At 58.5% G+C, this 19,284-nt stretch overlaps 4 protein-coding genes across 4 annotated transcripts in view; 2 read left to right on the plus strand and 2 right to left on the minus strand.

Moving 5' to 3' along the window:
• The window catches only part of LOC126108593 (uncharacterized), a 539,378-nt gene that overhangs the window by 231,134 nt on the left and 288,960 nt on the right, over positions 1–19,284 (minus strand). The gene's annotated exons all lie outside the window — the stretch shown is intronic.
• LOC126108145 (uncharacterized) lies at positions 8,823–9,653 on the plus strand. Its single transcript, XM_049913390.1, has one exon. It carries the CDS (start codon positions 8,823–8,825, stop codon positions 9,651–9,653), a length of 831 nt encoding a protein of 276 aa, XP_049769347.1.
• On the plus strand, positions 16,483–17,043 carry LOC126108146 (uncharacterized). Its single transcript, XM_049913391.1, has one exon. It carries the CDS (start codon positions 16,483–16,485, stop codon positions 17,041–17,043), a length of 561 nt encoding a protein of 186 aa, XP_049769348.1.
• Positions 17,992–18,636, minus strand: LOC126108147 (uncharacterized). Its single transcript, XM_049913392.1, has one exon. It carries the CDS (start codon positions 18,634–18,636, stop codon positions 17,992–17,994), a length of 645 nt encoding a protein of 214 aa, XP_049769349.1.

Consider the following 19,284-nt stretch of genomic DNA (forward strand, 5'->3'; position numbering starts at 1 on the left):
GAGTGTTGCCTTTGTACAGATTGCTGCCTTCGCAAGGAGTGCTGCCTTCGCAAGGAGTGCTGCCTTCGCAAGGAGTGCTGCCTTCGCAAGGAGTGCTGCCCTCGCAAGGAGTGCTGCCTTCGCTAGGAGTGCTGCCTTCACTAGAAGTGCTGCCTTCGCAGGGGGTGCTGTCTTGGTAAGGGGTGGTGCCTTCGCAAGGAAGGATGCCTTCGCAAGGAGGGATGCCTTCGCAGGGAGTGCTGCCTTCGCAAGGGGTGGTGCCTTCGCAAGTAGTGCTGCTTTTGCAGGGAGTACTGCCTTTGCAAGGAGTGCTGCATTGCAAGGAGTGTTGCCTTCGCAAGGAGTGTTGCCTTCGCAAGGAGTGCTGCCTTCGCAGGGAGTGCTGCCATCGCAAGGAGTGCTGCCTTCGCAAGGAGTGCTGCCTTCGCAAGGAGTGCTGCCTTCGCAAGGACTGCTGCCTTAGCTAGGAGTGCTGCCTTTGCACAGAGTGCAGCCTTCGCAAGGAGTGCTGCCTTCGCAAGGAGTGCTGCCTTCGCAAGGAGTGCTGTCTTCGCAAGGAGGGCTACCTTCACAGGGAGTACTGCCTCTGCAAGGAGTGCTGCCTTCGCACGCACGTAGTGCTGCCATCGCACAGACTGCTAATTTTGCACAGAGTGCTTCCTTCGCACAGAGTGCAGCCTTCGCACGGAGTGCAGCCTTCGCAAGGAGTGCTGCCTTTGCAAGGATTGCTGCCTTTGCACGGAGTGCTGCCTTCACAAGGAGTGCTGCCTTCACAAGGAGTGCTGCCTTCACAAGGAGTGCTGCCTTCGCAAGGAGTGCTGCCTTCGCAAGGAGTGCTGCCTTCGCAAGGAGTGCTGCCTTCGCAAGGAGTGCTGCCTTCGCAAGGAGTGCTCCCTTTCGCACGGAGTGTTCCCTTTGCACAGAGTGCTGCCTTCACAAGGAATGCTGCCTTCGCTATGAGTGCTGCCTTCGCTAGGAGTGCTGCCTTTGCAGGGAGTGCTGCCTTCGCAAGGGGTGTTGACTTTGTGCAGAGTGCTGCATTCGCTAGGTGTGCTGCATTCGCTAGGTGTGCTGCCTTCGCACGTAGTGCTGCCTTCGCACGTAGTGCTGCCATCGCACGAAGTGCTGCTTTTACACGGAGTGCTGCCTTTGCACAGAGTGCTGCCTTCGCAAGGAGTGCTGCCTTCGCACGGAGTGCTGCCTTCGCAAGGAGTGCTGCCTTCGCAGGAGTGCTCCCTTCGCAAAGAGGGCTGCCTTCCCAAGGAGGGCTGCCATCGCAGGGAGTGCTGCCTTCGCAAGGGGTGGTGCATTCGCAAGTAGTGCTGCCTTCGCAGGGAGTACTGCCTTTGCAAGGAGTGCTGCCTTCCAGGGAGTGCTGCTTTCGAAAGGAGTGATGCCTTCGCAAGGAGTCCTGCCTTCGCAAGGACTGCTGCCTCCGCAAGGAGTGCTGCCTTCGCAAGGAGGGCTGCCTTCGCAAGGAGGGCTGCCCTCGCAGGGAGTGCTGCCTTTGCCGGGAGTGCTGCTTTCGCAAGGAGTGGTGCCTACGCACGTAGTGCTGCCTTCGCACAGACTGCTAATTTTGCGCAGAGTGCTGCCTTTGCACAGAGTGTACCTTTCGCACGTAGTGCTGCCTTTGCACAGACTGCTGCCTTCGCAATGAGTGCTGCCTTCACAAGGAGTGCTGCCTTCGCAAGGAGTGCTGCCTTCCAAGAAGTGCTGCCTTCGCAAAAAGTGCTGCCTTCACAAGGAGCGCTGCCTTTGCACGGAGTGTTGCCTTCACAAGGAGAGCTGCCTTCGCAAGGAGTACTGCGTTCGCAAAGAGTGCTGTCTTCACACGAAGTGCTGCCTTTGCACAGAGTGCTCCCATCGCAAGGAGTGCTGCCTTCGCAGGGAGTGCTGCCTTTGCAGGGAATGCTGCCTTCGCAAAGAGTGGTGCCTACGGACGTAGTGCAGCCTTCGCACAGACTGCTAATTTTGCACAGAGTGCTGCCTTCGCACGGAGTGCAGCCTTTGCATGTTGTGCTGCCTTTGCACAGAGTGCTGCCTTCGCAAGGGTGCTGCCTTCACAAGGTGTGCTGCCTTTGCAAGGAGTGCTGCCTTTGCAAGGAGTGCTGCCTCCGCAAGGAGTGCTGCCTTCGCAAGGAATGCTGTCTTCGCAAGGAGTGCTGCCTTCGCAAGGAGTGCTCCCTTCGCAAGGAGTGCTCCCTTCGCAAGGAGAGCTGCCTACGCATGGAGTGCTGCCTTTGCACAGAGTGCTGCCTTTGCACAGAGTGCTGCCTTTGCAAGGAGTGCCGCCTTCGCACTGAGTTCTGATTCGCACGGAGTGCTGCTTCCGCAAGGAGTGCTGCCTTCGCTAGGAGTGCTGCCTTTGCAGGGAGTGCTGCCTTCACTAGGAGTGCTCCCTTCGCTAGGATTGTTGCCTTCGCTAGGAGTGCTGCCTTCGCTAGAAATGCTGCCTTCGCACGTAGTGCTGCCTTCGCACGTAGTGTTGCCTTTGTACAGATTGCTGCCTTCGCAAGGAGTGCTGCCTTCGCTAGGAGTGCTGCCTTTGCACAGAGTGCAGCCTTAGCAAGGAGTGCTGCCTTTGCAAGGAGTGCTGCCCTCGCAAGGAGTGCTGCCTTCGCAAGCACTGCTGCCTTCGCGAGGAGTGCTGCCTTCGCAAGGAGTGCTGCCTTCGCTAGGAGTGCTGCCTTCGCAAGGAGGGCTGCCATCGCAAGGAGGGCTGCCTTCGCAGGGAGTGCTGCCTTCGCAAGGTGTAATGCCTTCGCAAGTAGTGCTGCTTTCGCAGGGAGTACTGCCTTCGCAAGGAGTGCTGCCTTCCAAGAAGTGCTGCCTTCGCAAGGAGTGCTGCCTTCGTAAGGAATGCTGCCTTCGCAAGGAGTGCTGCCTTCGCAATGAGGGCTGCCTTCGCAGGCAGTGCTGCCTTCGCAAGGGCTGGTGCCTTTGCAAGGGGTGCTGCTTCGCAGGCAGTGATGCCTTTGCACAGAGTGCTGCCTTCGCAAGCAGTGCTGCCTTCGCAAGCAGTGCTGCCTTCGCAAGGTGTGCTGCCTTCGCAAGGAGTGCTGCCTTCGCAAGCAGTGCTGCCTTCGCAAGCAGTGCTGCCTTCGCAAGGTGTGCTGCCTTCGCAAGGAGTGCTGCCTTCACAAGGAGTGCTGCCTTCACAAGGAGTGCTGCCTTTGCAAGGAGTGCTACCTTCGCTAGGAGTGCTGCCTTCGCAAGGAGGGCTGCCATCGCAAGGAGGGCTGCCTTCGCAGGGAGTGCTGCCTTCGCAAGGTGTAATGCCTTCCCAAGTAGTGCTGCTTTCGCAGGGAGTACTGCCTTCGTAAGGAGTGCTGCCTTCCAAGAGGTGCTGCCTTCGCAAGGAGTGCTGCCTTCGCAGGGAGTACTGCCTTTGCAAGGAGAGCTGCCTCCCAGGGAGTGCTGCTTTCGCAAGGAGTGATGCCTTCGCAAGGAGTGCTGCCTTCGCAAGGACTGCTGCCGTCGCAAGGAGTGCTGCCTTCGCAAGGAGGGCTGCCTTCGCAAGGAGGGCTGCCTTCGCAGGGAGTGCTGTCTTTGCCGGGAGTGCTGCTTTCGCAAGGAGTTGTGCCTATGCACGTAGTGCTGCCTTCGCACAGACTGCTAATTTTGCACAGAGTGCTGCCTTCGCACAGAGTGTAGCTTTCGCACGTAGCGCTGCCTTTGCACAGACTGCTGCCTTCGCAATGAGTGCTGCCTTCACAAGGAGTGCTGCCTTCACAAGGAGTGCTGCCTTCACAAGGAGTGCTGCCTTCGCAAGGAGTGCTGCCTTCCAAGAAGTGCTGCCTTCGCAAGGAGTGCTGCCTTCACAAGAAGTGCTGCCTTTGCACGGAGTGTTGCCTTCAAAAGGAGTGCTGCCTTCGCAAGGAGTGCTGCGTTCGCAAGGAGTGCTGTCTTCGCACGGAGTGCTGCCTTTGCACAGAGTGCTCCCTTCGCAAGGAGTGCTGCCTTCGCACAGAGTGCTGCCTCGCAAGGAGTACTGCTTCCGCAAGGAGTGCTGCCTTTGCTAGGAGTGCTGCCTTTGCTAGGAGTGCTGCCTTCGCTAGGAGTGCTGCCTTCGCTAGGATTGGTGCCTTCGCTAGGAGTACTGCCTTCGCTAGGAGTGCTGCATTCACAGGGAGTGCTGCCTTCGCAAGGAGTGGTGCCTTCGCACGGAATGCTGCCTTCGCTAGAAATGCTGCCTTCGCATGTAGTGCTGCCTTCGCTAGGAGTGCTGCCTTCGCTGGGAGTGCTGCCTTTGCAGGGAGTGCTGCCTTCGCAAAGAGTGGTGCCTACGGACGTTGTGCAGCCTTCGCACAGACTGCTAATTTTGCACAGAGTGCTGCCTTCGCACGGAGTGCAGCCATTGCATGTTGTGCTGCCTTTGCACAGAGTGCTGCCTTCGCAAGGGTGCTGCCTTCACAAGGAGTGCTGCCTTTCCAAGGAGTGCTGCCTTCGCAAGGAGTGCTGCTTTCCATGAAGTGCTGCCTTCGTAAGGAGTGCTGCCTTCACAAGGAGTGCTGCCTTTGCATGGAGTGTTGCCTTCACAAGGAGTGCTGTCTTCGCAAGGAGTGCTCCCTTCGCAAGGAGTGCTCCCTTCGCAAGGAGAGCTGCCTTCGCACGGAGTGCTGCCAAGCACAGAGTGCTGTTTTTGCAAGGAGTGCTGCCTTCGCACAGAGTTCTGATTCGCAGGGAGTGCTGCTTCCGCAAGGAGTGCTGCCTTCGCTAGGAGTGCTGCCTTTGCAGGGAGTGCTGCCTTCGCTAGGAGTGCTGCCTTCGCTAGGATTGTTGCCTTCGCTAGGGGTGCTGCCTTCGCTAGAAATGCTGCCTTCGCACGTAGTGCTGCCTTCGCACGGAGTGTTGCCTTTGTACAGATTGCTGCCTTCGCAAGGAGTGCTGCCTTCGCAAGGAGTGCTGCCTTGGCAAGGAGTGCTGCCTTCGCAAGGAGTGCTGCCCTCGCAAGGAGTGCTGCCTTCGCTAGGAGTGCTGCCTTCACTAGGAGTGCTGCCTTCGCAGGGGGTGCTGTCTTGGTAAGGGGTGGTGCCTTCGCAAGGAAGGATGCCTTCGCAAGGAGGGATGCCTTCGCAGGGAGTGCTGCCTTCGCAAGGGGTGGTGCCTTCGCAAGTAGTGCTGCTTTTGCAGGGAGTACTGCCTTTGCAAGGAGTGCTGCATTGCAAGGAGTGTTATCTTCGCAAGGAGTGTTGCCTTCGCAAGGAGTGCTGCCTTCGCAGGGAGTGCTGCCTTCGCAAGGAGTGCTGCCTTCGCAAGGAGTGCTGCCTTCGCAAGGAGTGTTGCCTTCGCAAGGAGTGCTGCCTTCGCAGGGACTGCTGCCTTCGCTAGGAGTGCTGCCTTTGCACAGAGTGCAGCCTTCGCAAGGAGTGCTGCCTTCGCAAGGAGTGCTGCCTTCGCAAGGAGTGCTGTCTTCGCAAGGGGGGCTACCTTCACAGGGAGTACTGCCTCTGCAAGGAGTGCTGCCTTCGCACGCACGTAGTGCTGCCATCGCACAGACTGCTAATTTTGCACAGAGTGCTTCCTTCGCACAGAGTGCAGCCTTCGCACGGAGTGCAGCCTTCGCAAGGAGTGCTGCCTTTGCAAGGATTGCTGCCTTTGCACGGAGTGCTGCCTTCACAAGGAGTGCTGCCTTCACAAGGAGTGCTGCCTTCGCAAGGAGTGCTGCCTTCGCAAGGAGTGCTGCCTTCGCAAGGAGTGCTGCCTTCGCAAGGAGTGCTGCTTTCGCAAGGAGTGCTCCCTTTCGCACGGAGTGTTCCCTTTGCACAGAGTGCTGCCTTCACAAGGAATGCTGCCTTCGCTATGAGTGCTGCCTTCGCTAGGAGTGCTGCCTTTGCAGGGAGTGCTGCCTTCGCAAGGGGTGTTGACTTTCTGCAGAGTGCTGCATTCGCTAGGTGTGCTGCATTCGCTAGGTGTGCTGCCTTCACACGTAGTGCTGCCTTCGCACGTAGTGCTGCCATCGCACGAAGTGCTGCTTTTACACGGAGTGCTGCCTTTGCACAGAGTGCTGCGTTCGCAAGGAGTGCTGCCTTCGCACGGAGTGCTGCCTTCGCAAGGAGTGCTGCCTTCGCAGGAGTGCTCCCTTCGCAAAGAGGGCTGCCTTCCCAAGGAGGGCTGCCATCGCAGGGAGTGCTGCCTTCGCAAGGGGTGGTGCCTTCGCAAGTAGTGCTGCCTTCGCAGGGAGTACTGCCTTTGCAAGGAGGGCTGCCTTCCAGGGAGTGCTGCTTTCGAAAGGAGTGATGCCTTCGCAAGGAGTGCTGCCTTCGCAAGGACTGCTGCCTCCGCAAGGAGTGCTGCCTTCGCAAGGAGGGCTGCTTTCGCAAGGAGGGCTGCCTTCGCAGGGAGTGCTGCCTTTGCCGGGAGTGCTGCTTTCGCAAGGAGTGGTGCCTACGCACGTAGTGCTGCCTTCGCACAGACTGCTAATTTTGCGCAGAGTGCTGCCTTTGCACAGAGTTCAGCTTTCGCACGTAGTGCTGCCTTTGCACAGACTGCTGCCTTCGCAATGAGTGCTGCCTTCACAAGGAGTGCTGCCTTCGCAAGGAGTGCTGCCTTCCAAGAAGTGGTGCCTTCGCAAAGAGTGCTGCCTTCACAAGGAGCGCTGTCTTTGCACGGAGTGTTGCCTTCACAAGGAGAGCTGCCTTCGCAAGGAGTACTGCGTTCGCAAAGAGTGCTGTCTTCACACGGAGTGCTGCGTTTGCACAGAGTGCTCCCTTCGCAAGGAGTGCTGCCTTCGCAGGGAGTGCTGCCTTTGCAGGGAGTGCTGCCTTCGCAAGGAGTGGTTCCTATGCACGTAGTGCAGCCTTCGCAGAGACTGCTAATTTTGCACAGAGTGCTGCCTTCGCACGAATTGCAGCCTCTGCATGTTGTGCTGCCTTTGCACAGAGTGCTGCCTTCGCAAGGAGTGCTGCCTTCGCAAGGAGTGCTGCCTTTGCAAGGAGTGCTGCCTTCGCAAGGAGTGCTGCTTTCCAAGAAGTGCTGCCTTCGCAAGGAGTACTGCCTTCACAAGGAGTGCTGCCTTTGCACGGAGTGTTGCCTTCACAAGGAGTGCTCCCTTCTCAAGGATTGCTCCCTTCGCAAGGAGTGCTCCCTTCGCAAGGAGTGCTCCCTTCGCAAGGAGTGCTCCCTTCGCAAGGAGTGCTGCCTTCGCAAGGAGTGCTGCCTTCGCAAGGAGTGCTGCCTTTGCACAGAGTGCTGCCTTCGCAAGGAGTGCTGCCTTTGCACAGAGTGCTGCCTTCGCAAGGAGTGCTGCCTTTGCAAGGAGTGCTGCCTTCACACAGAGTTCTTATTCGCAGGGAGTGCTGCTTCCCCAAGGAGTGCTGCCTTCGCTAGGAGTGCTGCCCTTGCAGGGAGTGCTGCTTTTGAAAGAAATGCTGCCTTCGCTAGATGTGCTGCCTTCGCTAGGATTGTTGCCTTCGCTAGAAATGCTGCCTTCGCACGTAGTGCTGCCTTCGCAAGGAGTGTTGCCTTTGTACAGATTGCTGCCTTCGCAAGGAGTGCTGCCTTCGCAAGGAGTGCTGCCTTCGCAGGGAGTGCTGCCTTCGAAAGGAGTGCTGCCTTCGCAAGGAGTGCTGCCTTCGCAAGGAGTGCTGCCTTCGCAAGGAGTGCTGCCCTCGCAAGGAGTGCTGCCTTCGCTAGGAGTGCTGCCTTCACTAGCAGTGCTGCCTTCGCAGTGGGTGCTGCCTTCGCAAGGGGTGGTGCGTCGCAAGGAGGGATGCCTTTGCAAGGAGGGCTGCCTTCGCAGGGAGTGCTGCCTTCGCAGGGGTGGTGCCTTCGCAAGTAGTGGTGCTTTTGCAGGGAGTACTGCCTTTGCAAGGAGTTGTGCCTTGCAAGGAGAGCTTCCTTCGCAAGGAGTGCTGCCTTCGCAAGGAGTGCTGCATTCGCAAGGAGTCCTGCCTTCGCAAGGAGTGCTACCTTCGCAAGGACTGCTGCCTTCGCTAGGAGTGCTGCCTTTGCACAGAGTTCTGCCTTCGCAAGGAGTGCTGCCTTCGCGTGGAATACTGCCTTCGCAAGGACTGCTGCCTTCGCAAGGAGTGCTGCCTTCGCAAGGAGGACAACCTTCACAGGGAGTGCTGCCTTCGCAAGGAGTGCTGCCTTCGCAAGGAGTGCTGCCTTCACAAGGAGTGCTGCCTTCGCAAGGAGTGCTGCCTTCGCAAGGAGTGTTGCCTTCGCAAGGAGTGCTGCCTTTGCATGGAGTGCTGCCTTCTCAAGGAGTGCTGCCTTCGCAAGGAGTGCTGCCTTCGCAAGGAGTGCTGCCTTCGCAAGGAGTGCTGCCTTCGCAAGGAGTGCTCCCTTTCGCACGGAGTGCTGCCTTTGCACAGAGTGCTGCCTTCGCAAGGAGTGCTGCCTTTGCACAGTGTACTGCCTTCGCAAGGAGTGCAGCTTTCGCTCGGAGTGCAGCCTTCGCTAGGATTGCTGCCTTCGCAGGGAGTGCTGCCTTCGCTAGGATTGCTGCCTTCGCACAGAGTGCTGCCTTCGCAAGGAGTGCTGCCTTCGCAAGGAGTGCTGCCTTCGCAAGGAGTGCTGCCTTCGCAACGAGTGCTGCCTTCGCTAGGAGTGCTGCCTTCGCTAGGGGTGCTGCCTTCGCTACGAGTGCTGACTTCGCTAGGAGTGCTGCCTTTGCTAGGAGTGCTGCCTTTGCATGGAGTGCTGGCTTCGCACGGAGTGCAGCCTTCGCACGGAGTGCTGCCTTTGCTTAGAGTACTTGCTTCGCAAGGAGTGCTGCCTTTGCAAGGAGTGCTGCCTTCGCATGGAGTGCTGCCCTTCCAAGGAGTGCTGCCTTGGCACGGAGTGCAGCTTTCGCTACGAGTGCTGACTTCGCAATGAGTGCTGCCTTCGCAAGGGGTGGTGCCTACGCACGGAGTGCTGCCTTTGCTCAGAATGCTGCGTTTGCACAGAGTGCTGCCTTCGCAAGGAGTGGTGCCTTCGCAAGGAGTGCTGCCTTAGCACAGAGTGCTTCCTTTGCAAGGAGTGCTGCCTTCGCACAGAGTGCAGCCTTCGCAGTGAGTGCTGCCTGCGTAGTGAGTGCATCCTTCGCTAGTAGTGCTGCCTTCGCAAGGAAAGCTGCCTTTGCACAGAGTGCTGCCTTCACAAGGTATGGTGCCTCCGCACAGAGTGCTGCCTTCACACTGAGTGCAGCCTTCGCACAGAGTGCTGCCTTCGCAAGGAGTGCTGCCTTCGCAAGGAGTGCTGCCTTTGCACAGAGTTCTGCCTTCGCAAGGAGTGCTGCCTTCGCGCGGAATAGTGCCTTCGCAAGGACTGCTGCCTTCGCAAGGAGTGCTGCCTTCGCAAGGAGGACAACCTTCACAGGGAGTGCTGCCTTCGCAAGGAGTGCTGCCTTCGCAAGGAGTGCTGCCTTCGCAAGGAGTGCTGCCTTCGCAAGGAGTGCGGCCTTCGCAAGGAGTGTTGCCTTTGCAAGGAGTGCTGCCTTTGCATGGAGTGCTGCCTTCTCAAGGAGTGCTGCCTTCGCAAGGAGTGCTGCCTTCGCAAGGAGTGCTGCCTTCGCAAGGAGTGCTGCCTTCGCAAGGAGTGCTCCCTTTCGCATGGAGTGCTGCCTTTGCACAGAGTGCTGCCTTCGCAAGGAGTGCTGCCTTTGCACAGTGTACTGCCTTCGCAAGGAGTGCAGCTTTCGCTCGGAGTGCAGCCTTCGCTAGGATTGCTGCCTTCGCAGAGAGTGCTGCCTTCGCTAGGATTGCTGCCTTTGCACAGAGTGCTGCCTTCGCAAGGAGTGCTGCCTTCGCAAGGAGTGCTGCCTTCGCAATGAGTGCTGCCTTCGCAAGGGGTGGTGCCTACGCACGGAGTGCTGCCTTTGCTCAGAATGCTGCGTTTGCACAGAGTGCTGCCTTCGCAAGGAGTGGTGCCTTCGCAAGGAGTGCTGCCTTAGCACAGAGTGCTTCCTTTGCAAGGAGTGCTGCCTTCGCACGGAGTGCAGCCTTCGCAGTGAGTGCTGCCTGCGTAGTGAGTGCATCCTTCGCTAGTAGTGCTGCCTTCGCAAGGAAAGCTGCCTTTGCACAGAGTGCTGCCTTCACAAGGTATGGTGCCTCCGCACAGAGTGCTGCCTTCACACTGAGTGCAGCCTTCGCACAGAGTGCTGCCTTCGCAAGGAGTGCTGCCTTCGCAAGGAGTGCTGCCTTTGCACAGAGTGCTGCCTTCGCAACGAGTGCCGCCTTCGCAAGGAATGCTGCATTCGCAAGGAGTGCTCCCTTCACACGGAGTGCTGCCTTTGCACTGAGTCCTGCCATGGCAAGGAGTGCTGCCTTTGCACAGAGTGCTGCCTTCACACGGAGTGCTGCCTTTGCACAGACTGCTGTCTTCGTAAGGAGCGCCGCCTTCGCACGGAGTGCTGCCTTCACTAGGAGTGCTGCCTTACCTGGGAGTGCTGCCTTGGCTAGGAGTGCTGCCTTCGCAAGGAGTGCTGCCTTCGCTAGGAGTGCTGCCTTCGCAAGCAGTGCTGCCTTCGCAAGGAGTGCTGCCTTTACAAGGAGTGCTGCCTTCGCTAGGAGTGCTGCCTTCACAAGGAGGGCTGCCTTCACAAGGAGGGCTGCCTTCGCAGATAGTGCTGCCTTTGCAAGGGGTATTGCCTTCGCAAGTAGTACTGCTTTCGCACGGAGTACTGCCTTTGCAAGGAGTGCTGCCTTCCAAGGAGTGCTCCCTTCGCAAGGAGTGCTGGCTTCATAAGGAGTGCTGCCTTCGCAAGGAGTGCTGCGTTCACTAGGAGTGCTGCCTTCACAGGGAGTGCCGCCTTCGCAAGGGATGGTGCCTACACACGGGGTGCTGCCTTTGCAAGGAGTGTTCCTTCGCAAGGAGTGCTGCCTTCCCAAGGAGTGCTGCCTTCGCAAGGAGTGCTGCCTTCACAAGGAGTGCTGCCTTCGCAAGGAAGACTACCTTCGCAGGGAGTGCTGCCTTTCCAGGGAGTGCTGCCTTCGCAAGGAGTGGTGCCTACAAACGTAGTGCTGCCTTCGCACAGAGTGCTAATTTTGCACAGAGTTTTGCCTTCGCACGGAGTGCCGCCTTCGCACGTAGTGCTGTCCTTACACAGAGTGCTAACTTCGCAAGGAGTGCTGCCTTCTCAAGGACTAATGCCTACGCAAGGAGTACTGCCGTCGAAGGAGTGTTCCCTTCACAAGGAGTGCTGCCTTTGCGCGGAGTGCTGCCTTTGCACAGAGTGCTGCCTTCGCAAGGAGGGCTGCCTTCGCAGTGATTGCTGCCTTCACAGGGAGTGCTGCCTTCACAAGGAGTGGTGCCTTCGCAAGGAGTGCTGCGTTCGCTAGGAGAGCTGCCTTCACAGGGAGTGCTGCCTTCGCAAGGGATGGTGCCTACGCACGGAGTGCTGCCTTCGCACGGAGTGCTTCCTTCACAAGGAATGCTGCCTTCGCTATGAGTGCTGCCTTCGCTAGGAGTGCTGCCTATGCAGGGAGTGCTGCCTTCGCAAGGGGTGGTGCCTTTGCGCAGAGTGCTGCCTTCGCTAGGTGTGCTGCCTTCGCTAGGTGTGCTGCCTTCGCACGGAGTGCTGCCTTCGCACGGAGTGCTTCCTTCACAAGGAATGCTGCCTTCGCTATGAGTGCTGCCTTTGCACGGAGTGCTGCCTTTGCACAGAGTGCTGCCTTCGCAAGGAGTGCTGCCTTCCCATGGAGTGCTGCCTTCGAAATGAGTGCTGCCATCGCAGGAGTGCTCCCTTCGCAAAGAGGGCTGCCTTCGCAAGGATTGCTGCCGTCACAGGGAGTGCTGCCTTCGCAAGGGGTGGTGCCTTCGCAAGTAGTGCTGCCTTCGCAAGTAGTGCTGCCTTCGCAGGGAGTACTGCCTTTGCTAGGAGAGCTGCCGTCCAGGGAGTGCTGCTTTCGCAAATAGTGCTGCCTTCGCAAGGAGTGCTGCCTTCGCAAGGAGGGCTGCCTTCGCAAGGAGGGCTGGCTTCGCAGGGAGTGCTGCCTTTGCTGGGAGTGCTGCCTTTGCAAGGAGAGGTGACTACCCACGTAGTGCTGCCTTCGCACAGACTGCTAATATTGCACAGAGTGCTGCCTTTGCACGGAGTGTAGCTTTCGCACGTAGTGCTGCCTTTCCAAAGAGTGCTGCCTTCGCAAGTAGTGCTGCCTTTGCAAGGAATGCTGCCTTTGCAAGGAGTGCTGCCTTCCAAGAAGTGCTGCGTTTGCAAGGAGTGCTGCCTTCACAAGGTGTGTTGCCTTTGCATGGAGTGTTGCCTTCACAAGGAGTGCTGCCTTCGCAAGCAGTGCAGCCTTTGCATGTTGTGCTGCCTTTGCACAGAGTGCTGCCTTCGCAAGGAGTGCTGCCTTCGCAAGGAGTGCTGCCTTCGCAAGGAGTGCTGCCTTTGCAAGGAGTGCTGCCTTCGCAAGGAGTGCTGCTTTCCAATAAGTGCTGCCTTCGCAAGGAGTGCTGCCGTCGCAAGGAGTGCTGCCTTAGCAAGGAGTGCTCCCTTCGCAAGGAGTGCTCCTTTCGCAAGGAGTGCTGCCTTCGCACGGAGTGCTGCCTTTGCACAGAGTGCTGCCTTTGCACAGAGTGCTGCCTTTGCACAGAGTGCTGCCTTTGCAAGGAGTGCTGCCTTTGCAAGGAGTGCTGCCTTTGCACAGAGTTCTGATTCGCAGGGAGTGCTGCTTCCCCAAGGAGTGCTGCCTTCACTAGGAGTGCTGCCTTTGCAGGGAGTGCTGCATTTGCAAGAAGTGCTGCCTTCGCTAGAAGTGCTGCCTTCGCTAGGATTGTTGCCTACGCTAGAAATGCTGCCTTCGCACGTAGTGCTGCCTTCGCACGGAGTGTTGCCTTTGTACAGATTGCTGCCTTCGCAAGGAGTGCTGCCTTCGCAAGGAGTGCTGCCTTCGCAAGGAGTGCTGCCTTCGCAAGGAGTGCTGCCTTCGCAACGAGTGCTGCCCTCGCAAGGAGTACTGCCTTCGCTAGGAGTGCTGCCTTCACTAGCAGTGCTGCCTTCGCAGGGGGTGCTGCCTTCGCAAGGGGTGGTGCTTTGCAAGGAGGGATGCCTTCGCAAGGAGGGCTGCCTTCGCAGGGAGTGCTGCCTTCGCAAGGGGTGGTGCCTTCGCAAGTAGTGCTGCTTTTGCAGGGAGTACTGCCTTTGCAAGGAGTGCTCCCTTGCAAGGAGAGCTTCCTTCGCAAGGAGTGCTGCCTTCGCAAGGAGTGCTGCCTTCGCAAGGAGTGCTGCCTTCGCAAGGAGTGCTGCCTTCGCAAGGAGTGCTACCTTCGCAAGGACTGCTGCCTTCGCTAGGAGTGCTGCCTTTGCACAGAGTTCTGCCTTCGCAAGGAGTGCTGCCTTCGCCCGGAGTGCTGCCTTCGCAAGGACTGCTGCCTTCGCAAGGAGTGCTGCCTTCGCAAGGAGAGCTACCTTCACAGGGAGTGCTGCCTTCGCAAGGAGTGCTGCCTTCGCAAGGAGTGTTGCCTTCGCAAGGAGTGCTGCCTTTGCATGGAGTGCTGCCTTCACAAGGAGTGCTGCCTTCGCAAGGAGTGCTGCCTTCGCAAGGAGTGCTGCCTTCGCAAGGAGTGCTGCCTTCGCAAGGAGTGCTGCCTTCGCAAGGAGTGCTCCCTTTCGCACGGAGTGCTGCCTTTGCACAGAGTGCTGCCTTCGCAAGGAGTGCTGCCTTTGCACAGTGTACTGCCTTCGCAAGGAGTGCAGCTTCCGCACGGTGTGCAGCCTTCGCTAGGATTGCTGCCTTCACAGGGAGTGCTGCCTTCGCTAGGATTGCTGCCTTCGCAAGGAGTGCTGCCTTCCCAACGAGTGCTGCCTTCGCTAGGATTGCTGCCTTCGCTAGGAGTGCTGCCTTTGCTAGGAGTGCTGCCTTTGCTAGGAGTGCTGCCTTTGCACGGAGTGCTGGCTTCGCTAGGAGTGCTGCCTTCTCTAGGAGTGCTGCCTTTGCTAGGAGTGCTGCCTTTGCACGGAGTGCTGGCTTCGCACGGAGTGCTGCCTTTGCAAGGAGTGCTGCCTTCGCAAGGAGTGCTGCCTTCACAAGGAGTGCTGCCTTTGCGCAGTGTACTGCCTTCGCAAGGACTGCAGCTTTCGCACGGTGTGCAGCCTTCGCTAGTATTGCTGCCTTCACAGGGAGTGCTGCCTTCGCTAGGATTGCTGCCTTCGCAAGGAGTGCTGCCTTCACAACGAGTGCTGCCTTCGCTAGTAGTGCTGCCTTCGCTAGGAGTGCTGCCTTCACTAGGAGTGCTGCCTTTGCACGGAGTGCTGGCTTCGCTAGGAGTGCTGCCTTCGCTAGGAGTGCTGCCTTTGCTAGGAGTGCTGCCTTTGAACGGAGTGCTGGCTTCGCACGGAGTGCTGCCTTCGCAAGGAGTGCTGCCTTCGCAAGGAGTGCTGCCTTCGCAAGGAGTGCTGCCTTCACAAGGAGTGCTGCCTTCGCAAGCAGTGCAGCCTTTGCATGTTGTGCTGCCTTTGCACAGAGTGCTGCCTTCGCAAGGAGTACTGCCTTCGCAAGGAGTGCTGCCTTTGCAAGGAGTGCTGCCTTCGCAAGGAGTGCTGCTTTCCAAGAAGTGCTGCCTTCGCAAGGAGTGCTGCCTTCGCAAGGAGTGCTGCCTTAGCAAGGAGTGCTCCCTTCGCAAGGAGTGCTCCTTTCGCAAGGAGTGCTGCCTTCGCACGGAGTGCTGCCTTTGCACAGAGTGCTGCCTCTGCACAGAGTGCTGCCTTTGCAAGGAGTGCTGCCTTTGCAAGGAGTGCTGCCTTCGCACAGAGTTCTGATTTGCAGGGATTGCTGCTTCACCAAGGAGTGCTGCCTTCGCTAGGAGTGCTGCCTTCGCAAGGAGTGCTGCCTTCGCAAGAAGTGCTGCCTTCGCAAGGAGTGCTACCTTCGCAAGGACTGCTGCCTTCGCTAGGAGTGCTGCCTTTGCACAGAGTTCTGCCTTCGCAAGGATTGCTGCCTTCGCCCGGAGTGCTGCCTTCGCAAGGAGGGCTGCCTTCGCAGGGAGTGCTGCCTTCGCAAGGGGTGGTGCCATCACAAGTAGTGCTGCTTTTGCAGGGAGTACTGCCTTTGCAAGGAGTCCTCCCTTGCAAGGAGAGCTTCCTTCGCAAGGAGTGCTGCCTTCGCAAGGAGTGCTGCCTTCGCTAGGAGTGCTGCCTTCGCAAGAAGTGCTGCCTTCGCAAGGAGTGCTACCTTCGCAAGGACTGCTGCCTTCGCTAGGAGTGCTGCCTTTGCACAGAGTTCTGCCTTCGCAAGGAGTGCTGCCTTCGCCCGGAGTGCTGCCTTCGCAAGGACTGCTGCCTTCGCAAGGACTGCTGCCTTCGCAAGGAGTGCTGCCTTCGCAAGGAGGGCTACCTTCACAGGGAGTGCTGCCTTCACAAGGAGTGCTGCCTTCGCAAGGAGTGTTGCCTTCGCAAGGAGTGCTGCCTTTGCATGGAGTGCTGCCTTCGCAAGGAGTGCTGCCTTCGAAAGGAGTGCTGCCTTCGCAAGGAGTGCTGCCTTCGCAAGGAGTGCTGCCTTCGCAAGGAGTCCTCCCTTTCGCACGGAGTGCTGCCTTTGCACAGAGTGCTGCCTTCGCAAGGAGTGCTGCCTTCGCCCGGAGTGCTGCCTTCGCAAGGACTGCTGCCTTCGCAAGGACTGCTGCCTTCGCAAGGAGTGCTGCCTTCGCAATGAGGGCTACCTTCACAGGGAGAGCTGCCTTCGCAAGGAGTGCTGCCTTCGCAAGGAGTGTTGCCTTCGCAAGGAGTGCTGCCTTTGCATGGAGTGCTGAGTTCGCAAGGAGTGCTACCTTCGCAAGGACTGCTGCCTTCGCTAGGAGTGCTGCTTTTGCACAGAGTTCTGCCTTCGCAAGGAGTGCTGCCTTCGCCCGGAGTGCTGCCTTCGCAAGGACTGCTGCATTCGCAAGGAGTGCTGCCTTCGCAAGGAGGGCTACCTTCACAGGGAGTGCTGCCTTCGCAAGGAGTGCTGCCTTCGCAAGGAGTGTTGCCTTCGCAAGGAGTGCTGCCTTTGCATGGAATGCTGCCTTCTCAAGGAGTGCTGCCTTCGCAACGAGTGCTGCCTTCGCATGGAGTGCTGCCTTCGCAAGGAGTGCTGCCTTCGCAAGGAGTGCGCCCTTTCGCACGGAGTGCTGCCTTTGCACAGAGTGCTGCCTTCGCAAGGAGTGCTGCCTTTGCACAGTGTACTGCCTTCGCAAGGAGTGCAGCTTTCGCACGGTGTGCAGCCTTCGCTAGGATTGCTGCCTTCACAGGGAGTGCTGCCTTCGCTAGGATTGCTGCCTTCGCAAGGAGTGCTGCCTTCACAACGAGTGCTGCCTTCGCTAGGAGTTCTGCCTTCGCTAGGAGTGCTGCCTTTGCTAGGAGTGCTGCCTTTGCACGGAGTGCTGGCTTCGCTAGGAGTGCTGCCTTAGCTAGGAGTGCTGCCTTTGCTAGGAGTGCTCCCTTTCGCACGGAGTGCTGCCTTTGCACAGAGTGCTGCCTTCGCAAGGAGTGCTGCCTTCGCCCGGAGTGCTGCCTTCGCAAGGACTGCTGCCTTCGCAAGGACTGCTGCCTTCGCAAGGAGTGCTGCCTTCGCAATGAGGGCTACCTTCACAGGGAGAGCTGCCTTCGCAAGGAGTGCTGCCTTCGCAAGGAGTGTTGCCTTCGCAAGGAGTGCTGCCTTTGCATGGAGTGCTGAGTTCGCAAGGAGTGCTACCTTCGCAAGGACTGCTGCCTTCGCTAGGAGTGCTGCTTTTGCACAGAGTTCTGCCTTCGCAAGGAGTGCTGCCTTCGCCCGGAGTGCTGCCTTCGCAAGGACTGCTGCCTTCGCAAGGAGTGCTGCCTTCGCAAGGAGGGCTACCTTCACAGGGAGTGCTGCCTTCGCAAGGAGTGCTGCCTTCGCAAGGAGTGTTGCCTTCGCAAGGAGTGCTGCCTTTGCATGGAATGCTGCCTTCTCAAGGAGTGCTGCCTTCGCAACGAGTGCTGCCTTCGCATGGAGTGCTGCCTTCGCAAGGAGTGCTGCCTTCGCAAGGAGTGCGCCCTTTCGCACGGAGTGCTGCCTTTGCACAGAGTGCTGCCTTCGCAAGGAGTGCTGCCTTTGCACAGTGTACTGCCTTCGCAAGGAGTGCAGCTTTCGCACGGTGTGCAGCCTTCGCTAGGATTGCTGCCTTCACAGGGAGTGCTGCCTTCGCTAGGATTGCTGCCTTCGCAAGGAGTGCTGCCTTCACAACGAGTGCTGCCTTCGCTAGGAGTTCTGCCTTCGCTAGGAGTGCTGCCTTTGCTAGGAGTGCTGCCTTTGCACGGAGTGCTGGCTTCGCTAGGAGTGCTGCCTTAGCTAGGAGTGCTGCCTTTGCTAGGAGTGCTGCCTTTGCACGGAGTGCTGGCTTCGCACGGAGTGCTGCCTTCGCAAGGAGTGCTGCCTTCGCAAGGAGTGCTGCCTTCACAAGAAGTGCTGCATTCGCAAGCAGTGCAGCCTTTGCATGTTGTGCTGCCTTTGCACAGAGTGCTGCCTGCGCAAGGAGTGCTGCCTTCGCAAGGAGTGCTGCCTTTGCAAGGAGTGCTGCATTCGCAAGGAGTGCTGGTTTCCAAGAAGTGCTGCCTTCGCAACGAGTGCTGCCTTCGCAAGGAGTGCTGCCTTAGCAAGGAGTGCTCCCTTCGCAAGAAGTGCTCCTTTCACAAGGAGTGCTGCTTTCGCACGGAGTGCTGCCTTTGCACAGAGTGCTGCCTTTGCACTGAGTGCTGCCTTTGCAAGGAGTGCTGCCTTTGCAAGAAGTGCTGCCTTCGCACAGAGTTCTGACTCGCAGGGATTGCTGCTTCCCCAAGGAGTGCTGCCTTCGCTAGGAGTGCTGCCTTTGCAGGGAGTGCTGCATTTGCAAGAAGTGCTGCCTTCGCTAGAAGTGCTGCCTTCGCTAGGATTGTTGCCTACGCTAGAAATGCTGCCTTCGCACGGTGTGTTGCCTTTGTACAGATTGCTGCCATCGCAAGGAGTGCTGCCTTCGCAAGGAGTGCTGCCTTCGCAAGGAGTGCTCCCTTCGCAAGGAGTGCTGCCTTCGCAAGGAGTGCTGCCCTCGCAATGAGTACTGCCTTCGCTAGGAGTGCTGCCTTCACTAGCAGTGCTGCCTTCGCAGGGGGTGCTGCCTTCGCAAGGAGTGGTGCTTTGCAAGGAGGGATGCCTTCGCAAGGAGTGCTGCATTCACAAGGAGTGCTGCCTCCGCAAGGAGTGCTGCTTTCGCAAGGAGTGGTGCCTTCGCAAGGAGTGTTGCCTTCGCAAGGAGTGCTGCATTCACAAGGAGTGCTGCCTTCGCAAGGAGTGCTGCATTCACAAGGAGTGCTGCCTCCGCAAGGAGTGCTGCTTTCGCAAGGAGTGCTGCCTTAGCTAGGAGTGCTGTCCTCACAAGGAGGGCTGCCTTCGCAAGGAGAGCTGCCTTCGCAGGGAGTGCTGCCTTCACATAGGGTAATGCCTTCGCAGGGAGTGCTGCCTTCGCAAGGGGTGGTGCCTTCGCAAGGAGTGTTGCCTTCGCAAGGAGTGCTGCATTCACAAGGAGTGCTGCCTCCGCAAGGAGTGCTGCTTTCGCAAGGAGTGCTGCCTTCGCAAGGAGTGCTGCCTTCGCAATGAGGGCTGCCTTTGCATGGAGTGGTGCCTTCGCAAGGAGTGCTGCCTTCGCAGGGAGTGCTGCATCCGCAAGGAGTGCTGCCTTCGCAAGGAGTACTGCCTTTGCAAGGAGTGCTGCATTTGCAAGGAGCGCTGCCATCGCAAGGAGTGCTGCCTTCGCTAGGAATTGCTGCCTTCGCAAGGAGGGCTGCCTTCGCAAAGAGGGCTGCCTTCGCAGGGAGTGCTGCCTTCGCAAGGGGTAATGCCTTCGCAAGTAGTTCTTCTTTCGCAGGGAGTACTGCCTTTGCAAGGAGTGCTGCCTTCCAAGGAGTGCTGCCTTCGCAAGGTGTGCTCCCTTCGCAAAGAGTGCTGTCTTCGCAAGGAGTGCTGCCTTCGCAATGAGGGCTGCCTTCGCTAGGAGTGCTGCCCTCACAAGGAGGACTGCCTTCGCAAGGAGGGCTGCCTTCGCAGGGAGTGCTGCCTTCACAAGGGGTAATGCGTTCGCAGGGAGTGCTGCCTTCGCAAGGGGTGGTGCCTTCGCAAGGAGTGTTGCCTTCGCAAGGAGTGCTGCATTCACAAGGAGTTCTGCCTCCGCAAGGAGTGCTGCTTTCGCAAGGAGTACTGCCTTCGCAAGGAGTACTGCCTTCGCAAGGAGTGCTGCCTTCACAAGGAGTGCTGCCTTCGCTAGGAGTGCTGTCTTCGCAAGGAGGGCTGCCTTCGAGAGGAGGGCTGCCTTCGCAAGGGGTAATGCCTTCGCAAGTAGTGCTGCCTTCTCAGGGAGTACTGCCTTTGAACGAGTGCTGCCTTC

Source organism: Schistocerca cancellata, chromosome 11 (assembly GCF_023864275.1).
Source record: "Schistocerca cancellata isolate TAMUIC-IGC-003103 chromosome 11, iqSchCanc2.1, whole genome shotgun sequence".
Taxonomy (NCBI): domain Eukaryota; kingdom Metazoa; phylum Arthropoda; class Insecta; order Orthoptera; family Acrididae; genus Schistocerca; species Schistocerca cancellata.